The sequence below is a fragment of the Hydra vulgaris genome, chromosome 06 (assembly GCF_038396675.1).
Source record: "Hydra vulgaris chromosome 06, alternate assembly HydraT2T_AEP".
NCBI lineage: Eukaryota > Metazoa > Cnidaria > Hydrozoa > Anthoathecata > Hydridae > Hydra > Hydra vulgaris.
This window is the reverse complement of record NC_088925.1, coordinates 55,888,751-55,905,723: the sequence shown is the minus strand read 5'-3', so window position 1 is coordinate 55,905,723 and position 16,973 is coordinate 55,888,751. Positions and strand designations below refer to the sequence as shown.

Sequence of the window (16,973 nt, the reverse complement as noted above, 5' to 3'; positions counted from 1 at the left end):
AAGGAAAAAATTAAAGAATAATCAAAATTAAATATTGCTAACAAAACCAACCCTCTTTTAAATAGCAACAACTCCCATGTTCTCTTTATATCAGTTGATGTATGCACTAAAGCTCTTATAGCTCCCTATATTGGTATGGTGCCATATATTTACATATATTTACAATGAAGTACATAACTTTTAATTACTTTTAACTTTTATCCAACATGCCCATGTTGTCTAAAAGTTAAAACCATGAAATTGCAAAAAAAAAAAATTTTATTATTACAAAAATACAAACTTAATTGATTAGAATTATTTATTTTTATTAATGCAGAATGTGTTTGTTTTTATTTTTTTATTGTTTTATTTTGTTTTTAATTTTTGAATTTAATTTTTTTTTTTTTTATATTTCATTTTAGTGTACATACTTTGACTGACAAATAAGTAGAACATGAAAGGAATACTGCTACGTCCACTGACAAATCAGTAGAGCATGAGTGGAGTGATGCTACATCAACTGAGGTTTTTGGTTTGGGCAAGCAGTTTATAAATTAAAATTTTTTAATGTTATTAAACTTTATTAGGTCAACTAAATTAATTTTATTTTTAAAAGCATAAAATTTACATATATATATATATATATATATATATATATATATATATATATATATATATATATATATATATATATATATATATATATATATATATATATATATATATGTATATATATATACATATATATATATATATAAATATACATATATATATATACATATATATATATATATAATATATAGATATAGATATATATATATATATATATATATATATATATATATATATATATATATATATATATATATATATATATATATATATATATATAGATATAAATAGATATATATATATATATATATATATATATATATATATATATATATATATATATATATATATATATATATATATGTATTCTGTTGTAATCTGTTGGATTTAATACAGCTTTTTGTTGGTTTAATAGGAATAGATATTTATAAAATAGATCAAAATATATTGAATATTTAAATGAAAAAAATACAATTTTTTATGGGAATTTAGGTTTCATACCATTTGGCAATCATTGAGCCATCTGAATGATGATGATGATCATCATCACTCAGATGGCTGAATGATTGCCGAATGGCATGAATCTAAAATTCCCATAAAAAAGTTGTATTTTTTTCATTTAAATATTTATATATATATATATATATATATATATATATATATATATATATATATATATATATATATATATATATATATACACGTATGTATGTATATATATATAATATATTATCGGCCTTGAGGAGGTGAATAACAAAAAAAAAATATATATATATATTTAAATATATATATATATATATATATATATATATATATATATATATATATATATATATATATATATACACATATATACATATATATATAAATTTTTTTTTTCTAGAAGTGCCATGTACTATAAAGGTAGGAAAGTCAAGTAACAATTTGTTATCTAAATTCTCTATAGTATATTATGAGAGATATTATTATTTTTTCAATAAATTGCTCTAAAAGAAATGTATCTTCTATCAATAACAATACAGGGATTAAACATATTTTTAGTGACCTAATAAATGACACTTTTTATATTAGCATACAAGATGTGTTCAAAAAGTAAGGTGACTTCATATATGTATTAAAAATATTTTTCTTCAATTTTTACATAATCCCTTTTAAAGTAATCTCCATTATGTCAACACTTTTTTAATTCCTTGAAGCAATTCTGATAAGCACTTTTTGATATTGTCTTGAGCATGATGGGGCATTATTGGGGTTTTGTTTTTGGTTCCTCACAAATCTCTATCAAGCAACAATTTAATGCACAAATCATGACATTTTTATAATCTTGTGTTTTGCTTGAGAAGACCTTTCATCAAGTAACTTGTCCACAAATTTGATTTTCATTTGTTACATCATCAGATACACACAGATTCACAGTATGCCACTGTTAACATTTCAAGTGTTTTAAAGCTAATTTTTTACACAAAATTTGATGCAAATTCTTTGATCAAAATGTTTGCAATTGAAAGGTCACCTTTTTGAGTACACCATGAATAAACGCTTTAACTTTCCAAATCTCAAATAAAGTGGCAGTTAAGATATTGGATTTAATTTTTTTTAACTGAATCAGGAAATGTAAGTGCATCAGATACAGAGTTATTTCTATGTAATACCGCTACAGGACCTTTTTCAATTATTTTGTTAAAAACAAAATGAAACTTTTACCAATAAACTTTTATAATGTTTTTAAAAAATAACAAATTATGGTAAAATTTCTCTAATTGTTTCAAATGATGACTAGGTACAACTGTACAAAAAAATGCCAGTTCAGGATAGGTGTAATGAATTGATCTATTGCTCCAGCATTGCAAGCAATTTATTTGTTCTCACTGTTAATGTTTCACAAATTAGAGTATGGAAACTCCTTGGATAAATAAAGAACTTAAATTCTTGATTGCAAAAAAGAGAAATTTGAGGTATGGAAACTGTGCTTGAAAATGGAAAGATGCTAATTTGAGTATAGAGTGTAAAATACTATGTGGGATTGTAAAATCTGTAGTAATGATGAACAATCTGAATGAATTATGAAAAAGACTTGGTTAAGAAGTAAAGCAAAATCGAAAAATACTATATAAATATATAATCAATCAGTTAGTGGTAAAAGATTCAATTAAAGCTTTACAAAAAGATAATAGATGATATTTCATTAGATCAAATTGAAATCGCTAATAGTTTAAACAAATGTTTTAAACTAATGTTTTAAAACTCACTGAGTATAAAATACTTCATATAGAAAATCTTGACATTGAACAATTTGAAATTGAACAAAAGCCTTATTTCTTAGCGATTAATTTGTGACTATGAAACAAAAAATATTTGAACATCACAGTTATCCAAAATCAAAGAGTTTGTTTTCTTATGTCAAATCTTCTCGTCAAAAGTATCAACAATTAATTGTTCATAAATTTAAAATGAAATTGAGCAAAGAGAAGAATGAATAAAAGATTTTGAAATTCAAGAAATATTAAAAATGGAAAAAAAGTATTATTGAGCTTGATAAAGATGCTGATATTATTAAATCTATTAAAACTATTGTTATAAACTAGACTAATATTAATGTAGCAGTCTAATTAAAAATTATTTTATGTATTTAAAAAATTTAACACATTTCCAATTACTAGTTTAATAAATATTTTTATGCAGTAACTACTACATAAAAAAAGTAAATACTTCATATAAAAAGGAACCTGAAGTTTAAACCTTTTTGTGTACATATTAATATAAAAATTTTGATTTAAAATTATTTTTTTTAAATCATTTATTATTAAAGCTGGTGGTGTTCTTCTTAAGTTTGTGTCAAGAGCAAACAATTTCAGTGTTGTGTAAGATACTTAAAGGTATTACTCTAAACAAAACTTTATAAAAACAATGATACTGTTCTACTGGATTTTGCAAAGAGGTTTGACACCCCATAACAGATTGCTAATAACAGATTGTTGTTATAACTAAACGCTTATGGTATTGATGGATTAGTACTGAAATAGATTGCAGCTTTTCACAAAAATAGAAATAGAAAGTAGTCAAGGGTGACATTGGCTGTAACTGGGTTGATGTTTTTGGTGGTGTAACCTAAGGGTTCAGATATAGGACCATTAATTTTGATGTATACATTAATGATTTGCCAGATGCAATCAAAATGTTTCAAAGTTACACACTGATACCAAATTTTATCAATAAAAAATTTAGATTTAGATAAATTTAGATATGTCAAAGAAATCAAGAACTACTTAAATAAAGCATTTGAATAAACTTAAAACTGGTAGCTAAAACTCAACATAAACAAGTGCATTGTGATGATTTATGGGTCGACAAATAAGAATTGCCAACTTTTCGTAGTGGTATGCAACTTCTTAATTCTAAGTCTAAACACGAGCTTCAAGTTATATAATTTCCTAAATGGAAAGATCAAGTATGGCAATGGAAAAGTAATTCAAATAGGACAAACAAAAAAATAGGGCGAGTAATGAAAACTGTTTGCAAAATTCGTCTGTAAACTTCTTTCTTTTTGATTTAATATTCGCTCAATTTAACATATGCCCACGTCATAAATTTGTTGTTCTGGTTAAATCGTCTTATATAAAAGGAAATTCTAATGCAATTGAAAACATACAACATAGAGAAACTGATCTCGCTTTATCAACTTTTTTATTTTATTCTAATTTATTCCCAAAATGGCTACAAGCAATCACTAATAAGTTGGGAGTTACTAGAAAACAAAGAATAGAGTTAAAGAGCAAGAAAACGGTTGACAAATAACTTAAAAAGCTGTTAGCTGTACGAGTAAGGAAAATGTGAAGTTAGAAGAGAGTTGTAAAGGGTTAAAGTGTCGGAAAAAAAACTAAAAGAATTAAAGTTTTTAGAGCATGCAGGGATAGATACAGTAAAAATAGCCCACCTTAAACTATAAGATATCGCCATCAAGTCAGCAAAAAAAATACCAGCTTGCAGAGTCCCCACAAAAGGAGATGTTATTCACTTGTTCTTAAATTTGAAAGATGGACTGATGAAGTATGAGAGGCACATCAGTAGTAATGGTGCTGTGACAAGCAAAGTTGTTGTTTCAATGCTGGCTAAAACCGGCATTGAAATACAACATAAAGGCAATATAAAAACAAAGATTCTTAGTCTGTATGACAACAATAAGACATTGCAGGAAAGAAAAGAATGCAAATTAAACAAAGAAAAAATATATTTTTATTGAGGAATTAAAACAGTACTTTTTCATATCACATCAAGATGCTCAGGCAAAAACAGATATCAACAGGCTTCTTACCAAAAAAATGAAGGACAAAGATATTGAATTCCTAAGTGCTTTTCAAGCTCAAAATAAGGTGCGTCTGGGTGCAGAAGACAAAATCTGCAAGAGAAAAGTAGAGCATAAAATGAAAAGAACTAAAGTCTTCTTGAAGAAAATGGATCAAAATCAAAGCAAGTAAAATCTATTTTCAACGATTGGTGAATCCTCAGGTCAACAATCAGGAAATTAAAGTACTGATAGCAGTTCTATATTTACCAAATGAGGAGGAATTTAAATGTCATTTAAAAGAAAAAAATTTGACAACTGTGGCAAAGAAGAAAGATATGGTAACACTTCAGCTTTTAAAGAATCTGTTAAAGACTTCAATATGGCCGATAGGCTGAATTTGTCAGCTGTTTGGAGAACAGCATTCATGGCTACTGTTATATTACAAGGTGGTACTGATTTGAAAAGGTGACACTTTGAAGCCAAGTACCGGAAGAGCAGGGAAAGAAATTTGAGCAGAAACAGCTCTTCATATAAAAGCATCATTTACTGCACCGAAGTAAGCTATTCTTTGCTGGGCCAGAATAATTGTACCTGGAGACAATTAGAGAGATGCCATTCTTAAAGCAGGACTGCCAGCTCACAAAGAAGGAATACTGCTTCTTGTTCCTGTCATAGCTGATAAAACTGGGACAACCCAAGCAACTGTTATCCTTGCTGTGATACAGGGGTGGAGTGTTGAAAATACCATTGTAGGTCTAGTTTTTGACATAACTGCCTCTAACTTCATTAGAAAGAATGGTGCCAGCATCAAGTTGGAGAAATTACTAGACAAAAAGGTACTCTTCTTTGCTTGTTAACACTATGTGTTGGAATAAATTTTGTGTGCAGTTTGGCAGAATTCATTTGGTGTAACATCCAGCCTAGATACACCATTAATTAAAGGATATTCAACAGCATTAACTCTTAACAATCGACATACAAAAAGCTCGACATTTCTGACCATTAACTTAATACTTCTGATAGAAGAACTCATCATGATGTTCACTGGTTACAGCCTGGAGCATTTAGTCACACCTGATGGATGGAAACAACCTTATACAATGCAAAGATGTGTGATGCAGCATATAATAAAGCTGCCATGTTTGTTCACAATTGCAGAGTCAATAATGACATGACTGAAAGAGCAGTAAAGCTCATCACAGAGTTTGATGGAGCAATTACAAAGGATAAAGTACAGAGAAAATACCTATTGCAAACAGTCAAAAAGCACCGACTTGAAATCTCAAATCTCAAGAAATGGAATAGTGCAAATTTCTTGTTGTTTGCAGTATGAATTAGTATTTTAATTTTACCTACTGTTAACTCTCAAGAAACCATACCAGGACTGTTATATGATATTTGTTATTGATTACTTGAATAATTTGGAAAACGGGGTAAGATTTTCACATTTTTTTAATTTTCATTGTCTTGGTGGCAAAGCTAAACTAAAGTATAAAAACTAAAAAAAGCTAAACTAAAGCATAAAAAAAAAAAAAGTTGTTGTCTTGTTTGATAATCATAAAAATAATGAGGAAAAGGTAACTTATACAACTATCGAAACTGTGATTATTTTGGACCCTAGCAAATGCATATATACATATATATATATATATATATATAATATATATATATATATATATATATATATATATATATAGAAAGTATATGTATATATATCTACATACATATATATATATATACATATATATATATATATATATATATATATATATATATACATATATATATATATACATATATATATATATATGTATATGTATATATATAAACATATACATATATATACATATATATATAAATATATACATATATATAATATATATATATATATACATATACATGTATATATAAATATATATTTACATATATATAATATATATAAACATATAAATATATATATATATATATATATATATATATATACTATATATATATATATATATATATATATATATATATATATATATATACTATAACTTCTGCATTTCTCAATCTGTTACTCAGATAGTTAACTTTGTAACTCGCTTTCCTGGCAATCATTTAAATTCACAACTTGATATATGTCGGGTCTCTGATCTTTTTTGGAATCACCCTATTGTCGTATTACTTACTACTACCCTAAAGCTGACTGGGATACTTTTCGTGATTTTCTTTGTGACAGTCCTTGGACTAATGTCCTCTTCTTTATGTCCTCTTGGATTATCATAACAAGCATAAAAAAAATAAGTATTTGCTGTCTTATATACCTAACTCTTATTCCATCTGTGACTCTTTTTCTTTTGATAAGGAATCAAAACAAGTTGATATAACTAACAAGTATATAGTTTCCTAGGATGTTGAAAGCTTATTTACTAATGTTCCACGAAAAGATTCTATAAATATAGCTACTGATTTATACTTTCAAGACGAAACGTGTTTAAAATATTTTTCTAAAGCTCAATTAAAAAAATTTCTTCAAATCTTAACATCCGTTTATCATTTTTTATTTAACAGGAAATATTATGATCAATTAGATGGCATTGCCATGGTTTCTCCTTTAGCACCAAATTTGGCTAATATTTTTATTGGGTTTCACAAAAAAAATGGTTTAGTAATTGCCCTTCTTCCATACTGATTTTCTATAAATGCTGTGTGAATGATATTATTGCTATTTTTAGGTCAGAGTTTAAAGCACAGGATTATTTTGAAAATCTTATTAAACAACATGAAAACTTGAAATTTACTATGAAAAAAGAACCAGATAATCAAATTGCATTTTTAAATGTTATTATCAATAAGTCTGCTTTGCTTTCCACACAAGCTTATCACAAAAAAAGATATATGGGTCTTTTACAAACATTTTTCAGTTTTTTCCTCATTGTTATAAAATTAGTCTTATACATTGTTTAATTGATAGAACATATAAAATCAACAACACAAGGTAGATTTGATAAGGACATAAAAAATCGATCTATTGTTTTAAAAAATAACCAATATCCACCAAAAATAATTGACACTGAAATTAAATTATTTATTGATAAAAATGTTAAACCCATCTCCTATAAATAGTATTGATAATCCTCATTCAAGATATTATAAACTTCCACTTATAGGATTTTACTCAAGCTTTACAAACTTGGAAAAAATTAAAAAAAGTCATTAAAAAATATTGTTAAGATGCCATAATTAATTTAACTTTCACTACCAATAAATTACAAAATAGTTTATGCATAAAAAATCCACTATCTAAGCTGCTCAAATCCAACATAGGTTACAAATTTTCTTGTGCTGGATTTAATGTTAGTTATATTAGAGAATTCTCCAGACACTTAACAACAAGGATTCATGACCACATTACAAGTGACAAACAATCTAATGTTTACAAGCATTTAATTTCATCCGTTAATTGTAAAAATCTAAATAACTAAAATTTTTTTAATTAGGAGCAGTATCCTAAATTTTTTTAAAATTTTTTTAAAATTTTGGATACTGCTCCTAACAACAACAAATTGAAAATGAAAGAAGCATTCTATAAGTTTGTCAACCTAGTTTGTTTTATATACTTATTATGTACATACTATTTACAGTATCATAACTTGTATTATAATTTTTATTGGTTTCTAATAAGTCTATTTGCTTGTTAATATTTCTCTGTAATGTCTTCAAATTTTGATTTTAAATTCCAGAATTTGAATTTGTAAATAAATATATATATATATATATATATATATATATATATATATATATATATATATATATATATATATATATATATATATATATATACATGTATATATATATATATATATATATGTATATAAAGAGAGAGAGAGAGAGAGAGAGAGAGAGAGAGAGAGAGAATGAGAGAGAGAGAGAGAGAGAGAGAGAGAGAGAGAGAGAGAGAGAGAGAGAATGAGAGAGAGAGAAGAGAGAGAGAGAAAGAGAGAGAGATTTTGCAAATATCAAGGACTTAACAAAAAAAAATTTCTTTAAAGTAAATTTGAAAAAAAGTTTAGTAAAAAAGAACAACCATACAAATTGGTTAAAAATGTGAAGCAAAATATTTTTATATTTTGCCTTTTTTTTAAATGTTTTCTGCAACAATGAACCAATGACTCAATTTCTGGAGTTATAAAAATAAATAGTTGAAATAATAGTGTGTATAGTTTCTTTTCCACAATTTTAAAAATTTGAATATAAAAAAAGTTGGTAATCTTCTCAACTACCAAGATCTAACTTTCATAAATAATATTAAGTAAATGAACGAGCAAAACTATCACAGACATATTTTAAAGGTGGCAATGATAGAGTTGTTAATCAACCAGATGAACATAAATAACTAAATCAATTAAGTCTTATTGAAAATGTTGAGTAAAAAGTAATTTGCAATTTATTTTGACATTCTTAATCTTCTTTTTTTAACCTTCTTAATCTTCTTTTTTTAACCTTCTTATTCTTCTTTTTTTAACCTTCTTATTCTTCTTTTTTTAACCTTCTTATTCTTCTTTTTTTAACCTTCTTAATCTTCTTTTTTTAACTTTCTTATTCTTCTTTTTTTAACCTTCTTAATCAATTTTTTCACAATAAAACCAGCAATATAACTGACAATTTCACAAGAATCATCTAATAAAGGCACACAATTTAAATCTCGTTCATTGATCTGCAACATCAAGAATATATCATTTTGTTTATCTTTAACAGCATTTATAACATTTTCAAAAATCTAAATTCTCTTTATTATTTTTATTTAGATAATTTTATTTAGATTGTTCTCTTACTATTAATAACCTCTTTCAAATTTAGAAGTGCAACCTGCAACTAGCCACCACTCATTCATTCAACCTATACTCATTCATTTAGCCTCCACTCATTTATTCAGCCACCACTCATTTGACAAGTATTGTCTAAATCTCCACTTTAACAAATTACAGAAATAAGAATATATTACTAATATAAACTTGTGAATATAACTTGTATTTATATTTCAACAGATAGTTAATTTATAAAGCTTGAAAAGCTTTACTTAGAACTGTTAAGACTTAAGCATTTTACTATCAAAGTACTTGATAGTAAAACGCTTAAGTCTTAAAAGTTAATGATAAGTTTGCAATATTAAAATCAAGTTAAATTAAACAATATTTCAAGAGCAATATTTTTTTAAATAACTTGTCAAATAAGTTTCAATTTCTTTAAGAATAGAGGAGTAAATACCCTTTGTTTTCTATGATAAAATGTTAATTAAAGACTTCTAGTACTCTTCCTCTTTAATATACATTACTGGGCTACTCTGAGTAAATTTTTTTTTTTAGTTAATACAGTAGTGGGTTACTTTGATTTAAAAGTAGATTTTTGTCAATGGGAATAGGTACAGGAACTTTAATTACATGTAGTTCATTTTGAATAATTGTACAGATAAAACGTAATCATAAAATTTAGAAAGTAAATATCCTGCTAAAGAATCAGCCATTGTAAGATACCTAAGAATATATATATATATATATATATATATATATATATATATATATATATATATATATATATATATATATGTATATATATATATATATATATATATATATATATATATATATATATATATGTGTGTGTGTGTGTGTGTGTATGTGTGTGTTTATTGGTAAATTAATGGCTTTTTATTGCATTTATGCATTATTAATTAATACCGAAAATTAGTTTAATTCATGTTGAAACTTTATTTTAAAAGTTAAATAAAAAAAAAAAGTGAAACAAGAGAAAGACAAGATAACAAACGCCATTGCAAAGTGGATAGCTGCAAACTGCAGGACAATTGTATTGTGAAAAATGTCAGTATAAAGAATTATATTAGGATGTACATATAAATACATAACTTATATAATTATATATATTTATACTATATTATACATATGTAGTTATATATTTATATATATATATATAAATATATATATATATATATATATATATATATATATATATATATATATATATATATATATATATATACATATATATATGTATACATATATGTATATATATTTTAATTTTAATTTTATAAATCTTTATTTAAAATTGAATAGCATTGCAAGTAATGAATTGTGCAATTTTATCTGTCCTTTAATATTAATAGTTTGCTAAGAATACAGGGGAGGATCATATTATTTATGCATTCAAAAGGCAGTAGAGCTTCCAATATTGCTTGGGAGGGAGAGGTCATTGACACCATCACAAAGGATACGGAGGTATTTTTGAAAACAAATTTTTTGGTAAGTAGTAGTTTTTGCGATGTTAAGAGCATACAGGAATCTATTAGGGTTTCTGCTGTTGGTTTGAGTTAATTTAGTGGTTATAGGATGGGATGGGTCTGCAAGGATTTTTTTGAGTATATTTATATAGATCCTGTCAAGTAACTCTTTAATGTCAAAAAAAATATTGAAGCTGCTTGAATTGGTTACATCAATTCCAATAATTTGCAGGGCATTTTTATGAAAATGTTGGATCTCTCTTTTTGCAGCAGCACTGCACGAAATGAGAATAGGAGCACTACATATCAAGTGGCTAATAGCGTAATATCAGTAGACCTGTAAAAGGTTTGGCTGAGTGTGTCCAATTTGCTTAAGACATTTGAGCAGATATGGTACTGACTTTATATTGTTGTGAACTTTTGTCCATTGTTCATCCCAATCAATACTCTCATAGAGCATGATTCCAAGGTATTTTTGGCTGCTGACTATTTCAAGTTCATTATTATTGAGTACAATGGATGGTAAAGCTTGAATTTCATCTGGGAATAATCCTTATGATTTCGGACCTTTGTTTCATTCCGTTTACCTTAGTTTCATTCCGTTTACCTTAGTTTCATTCCGTTTACCTTAGACCAAAGAGCGACGCCATCAACAATGGATTGAGGTAGGTTGGTAGGAGCTTTATCATTAATTGTATAGGTCAGTATGTCATCAGCATATTTTTCGAGAATGGTTTCAGGTGGAAGATAGACGTTAATGACAGGAAATAAATAGAATGAACAGGATTGGACCTAGAACACTACCCTGAAGTACACCTGCTTCGATACATTTCCAGTCAATGGTGTGATTATTTGTTTTAATTCTTTGTTGACAGTTAGATAAGCAAGCTGCGATCCAAGAGGTAAGCCAGCTAGGTAGAATGTTCATTAACTTTAACAGTAACTTGTCATGACTGACAAGATCAAAAGCTTTTTCGAAATCAAAGAATATTGCATAAATTGATTTGTTGTTATCTTTCGTATGACTCCAGTCCTCTATAATTTGAATAATAGCTACCATCGTACTTTGGCCTGGAAGGAAACCGAACCATTTGTTTGAGACCCATAAGTGCTTGGTGTGATGCTTGGAAACTTTACATAATGCGGATGTAATGGCAAATGGTCGATAGTCATTTGACGAGTGTGGGTTAGAAATTTTTGGAATCGGTGTTATGTTTTCTAATTTCCAATTAGTCAGGTAGGTAACTGTTTTCTATGAGACGGTTGAATAGGATGCAGAGTGATGAGGCGATTTCAAAGCGAGCAGATTTGAGTAAGAACGGAGAGAGATCATCTGGTCCTGAGGAACCTGGTCTAAGTTTGCTGAGTTGGTTGGTAATGTTATTAAGGGTAAAAATGGGGGTAGTAGGCGGGTTTGCCTCTCGGTTAATGAAGCATGAGAGGCTGGGTTGTTTCTTGCCAGTCCAAACACTTTGAAAATGATCTTTTAATTGGTTTGCTAGTGTCTCAGAGATAGGGGTTGTGATTTGACCTTTATCAGCAAGACTGATTTCATGCCAAAAATCTGTGTTTCCAGTAGTGAAACGCCTGCTATAGATTCTCTTTCTTTTAGTAATTAGTTTACTAATTCGATTTGCAAGGGCGTTCCACTCTTTGTAGTACCCGGAGAAAAAGAGTTGTTGACGCTCTTTTATAAGGCCTTGAATAAGTGGTGTCATCCAAGGCTTAGGGTTAACGAGCGTTATTGATTTTAGAGGTTGGCAGATGTCTTGGGCAGAGAGAATAGAATGATAAAAGTTGTTGCAAGCAACTTGTATCTCATGCGGTGAATCAACTAAGATTTCAATATTGGTAGATCGTATCAGTGCAACAGTGTCAGCAATTCTACCTGACCGGTAAGCAACCTTGTGGGGAACCGGGCAAGTAGATTTATAGAGATTTAGAGGAGGTTGACTAACTACAACAAGGTTATCTGAATTACCAAAACTAGGAAGAGTGTTTGACACATAGCATTTAGGGGCGTTACTCAAGATGATGTCAAGAATAGATGTTTTTCTGGTGGAGTGTGTGTTGAGATGAATGAGTTGGTGAGAACGACAAATAAAGTCAGTAGGGCAGCCATTTAGATCCCCTGCAAGAAATATTAGTGGCTTATTGCCGATTGTGCAACGAGTTATGGCTGGTTCAATGAGTTGTGCAAGTTGATAAGATGCATTGCGCTGCTCACTTTTAGACCAAACCAGGATATAGGCACATATAACTAGGCAAGAAGAGTATCCTCAGGGGAGTAATTTTGGGTACACACGAGCGATTGTTAGTTCGATTTCTTGTTTAGGCACCAAGTTAAACGAGTAGTCTGAAGTTAATTTTATTTTTTCTATTTTATCTGAGTATTTTTTGTTTATGAATATAGCAGTACCACCACCCATGCGATCTTGACGTTCAGTGCTTATGCAAGTTTAATTATTATTGATTTGAGAAAGAATAATTTGCTTACCGCTGGGGTTAAGCCAGGTTTCAGTTAAACAGGCAATATTAATGTTGGTATCTATGAGAAATTGATAAAAAATCTCAATTTTGTTACAGAGTGAGCGCATATTAGTGGTACATATGGTTGGTAAGGATACCGCGGATCTTGATGATTGCTCCATCCCGAATGTTCCAGTGAAAGAGTGCTTCAGGGTTATTATGTAGTTTGTCATTATGAATGTTGCGGTCTTTGCATATTTGATACTCAAGTTCTCTTTCAGCAGGAGACAAGTCAGGACTGACTCTGTATGTCTTGAAATTCTTATGTGTGGCGAGTTTGCAAGAGTTTATTAGAGCTAATTTTTAGTTAGTAATGTTTTTGAATTCTACAACAATAGGCCGACAATTGGATGCTTTTTTTGTGCATAGACGCTTGGAGAAACTAACATCATCATTGGTAAGGCCTATAACATTTAGGATCTCTGTGATGCAGGGTAACGCTGATGGTGGTGTTTGGGTGACATTTGCTACAGACACTGGCTCTGGGACACCAAATATTATTATATTCTTTTCACGTTTAGCTTCTTGCTTTACTTCAACAAGGACTTGACCAATTTGTGGCGATGAGTTTGGTTTGTTTCTGACAATATTACTCCAGGATGGCTAGTGTGGGCTTGATTGAGTGGCTGGTTGAGAGTTGATTTTGGTTTCAATGACTGCTAATTTTTGTTCAAGTTTTTTTATTTGGTTAACTTGCAGGTTGATAGTAGCTTTCTGTTCTGAAATGATGTTAATGGGCTCCATTATCCAGATATCAACAGTGTGCGATAGACGGTGCTAAGTTTTTAATGCCTGAGTAACCATTTCCATCAATTTTATTAACCATAATACCTTGCACAAGATGAAGGAATGTTAAATTATGTGCTTTCTTTATATTGATGTGATAGTGGGAGGGCTACCACCCTGAATAACAGTGGATTACCTCCCAGTTGAGAATATATATATATATATAATATATATATATATATATATATATATATATATATATATATATATATATATATATATATATATATATATATATATATATATATATATATATATATATATATATATGTATTGTATATATTTCAAATTTTGTGCATTTATTACCAATAACATATGAAATAAATTTCAATATCCAACTTTAAAATATTTCTGACAGCAATTTTAGGCTTAAGGTAACATCAACTGAACACAATTTAGGTTTAATATTGTTATCTGATCTTTCACTTCATGATCAAGCCACAAACACATCAAATTAAGCTAATCAAATGCTTGGAAATCTGAAAAATACATTTATTTCAAGAAATGTTGCTATATGGAATAAACTTTATAAAACTTTTGTGTGTGCCCGTGCATAGAGTATCAATTGTCAATATGGTCGCCTTACTTAATTTAAAAGTCAAAAACCTGCTTGAAAGATACCACACAATCTTTATAACTTTAATTACTTTATTTGCCATTTTGCAATTAAATCTTCGTCACTAGAAAATAGATGCCAACAAAGAAATCTAATTCAAAAATACAAACTAGAGGTTTGAAAAACAATACCGCAGAGAAACCATAAAGAATTGTACTCAAAGGTTTCATTTCTTTAACAATAGATCTGCTTCCATTTGGAATTTAATACAAGACAATGTTGTCATTCAGCAAAGCACAAACTCTTTTAAAAATAGCTTGAACAAATACATTGAACAAAATTTAAACTTATCAATCTAACAAAACTGCAAAATGAAAATACAGTCCTAAAGTTACGACAGCTTTCACATTCTTTGGCGTTTAACCTAAATGCCTGCAACAGATGAGATGCTTTAAACAAAAATGACAATAAGACTTTTTTTGTTTGCAACTTAAGCTGCTAATACTAATACATTAACATTTCCCAGTAACCTTTACTTATAAAACTCAATTCTTTATTTATTTTTTATGTAATATGTTATAACCAAAAGTAATTACTTAACTGTAATAAAAAAAAAAGCTTACCATGAAGCTTTGAATTGTATCCAAGTTATGATTAATGGAAGTTACTTGTAACTGTAGTTTGTTGTTAAACTGAACTTGTGCTTGTTTTTCACTTTCAGAGCCTAAAATATAATTTTACTTGTTTTTAACTTTCGAAAACAACTTTTTCTTTTTTTATATTATACACATTTTGAATTTATATACATTATTATATATATATATATATATATATATATATATATATATATATATATATATATATATATATATATATATATATATATATCTGTGTGTGTGTGTGTGTGTGTGTGTGTGTGTGTGTGTGTGTGTGTGTGAGTGTGTGTGTGTGTATAACATTGAATGACGTAATAGTATAAAATAAGCATTTTAAAAGTAATATGATTATTTTTAATCTTGACATGGTTCATAGTTTTGCATTACAATTTCAAAAGATTGTTTTTTACAATTAAAAAAACTCTGGAATAAATATTAGAAAATGGAAGACTTTACAGAGAAATATTATTGGACAAAAAAGATACGTAATAAACTAATAAAATAATTAAAAAATGAATGAGTAAATAACCAATCAATACAATCAGAATAAAATAAACTGTTATTTTAGTTAAATAGATAGGGTAATGTTATAATGTAAAGTTTGTTTGTTAAGTGAAGTAATTTCCCATTTAGCATGAAACGCTTTATTTACTTTTAATTTATGTTTAGTTAAAACTGTATCCAAAAACTTTAATGAGTTACAATTTAACAGGTTTATACAATTAAGGGATGTAAATAAATGTTTATATATATGGGACTTTTTATCAGTCCTAAGGTGCTCAATAATTTTAGTTGCCAAATGTTTGGAAGTTTCTCTGATATAACTGGCATTACAGCCAATGCAAGAAAATTTATAAACAACATGAAATACAATGTATATTTATATGATCTTTTATTCTTCTTTGGTCAATTGTAGGTAGACATCGGTTACCATAATTATAATTTACACTTCAGACTTCTGAAAAAAATATGAATTATTTTTTGGACACAAACTTGCATGACATGTAAGAATTTTTGCGTCCTTTCAGTGACTTTGTTTATATGAACAGTAAACTTTTGCAAAGTTATTTAAAAAGATCATGAATAGCAATTACTACTTTTATTTAGGAACTAAGGCTGTAAGCTATTTAGGTAAATGATTTTTTATTTATTTAATAATTTCATCATCTCTCATTTAGTTAAACATTTTTAAAATTGCATGTATTTTGATTCAGTATAAACAAAAATTGTAAAACTATTCATATATGTAATATGCTATAAAAGATTTGTCTTATGATAATTTCTGATACAAGG

The 16,973-nt window shown here is 27.7% G+C and overlaps 1 protein-coding gene across 2 annotated transcripts in view; it reads right to left on the bottom strand.

Moving 5' to 3' along the window:
* Positions 1-16,973, bottom strand: part of LOC136081992 (interaptin-like) — a 79,941-nt gene that overhangs the window by 61,878 nt on the left and 1,090 nt on the right. For both annotated transcript variants that reach the window (XM_065800519.1, XM_065800520.1), the window contains exon 3: positions 15,648-15,748. In XM_065800519.1, coding sequence (XP_065656591.1) covers positions 15,648-15,748 — 101 coding nt within the window. The remainder of the gene's footprint in view (positions 1-15,647; positions 15,749-16,973) is intronic.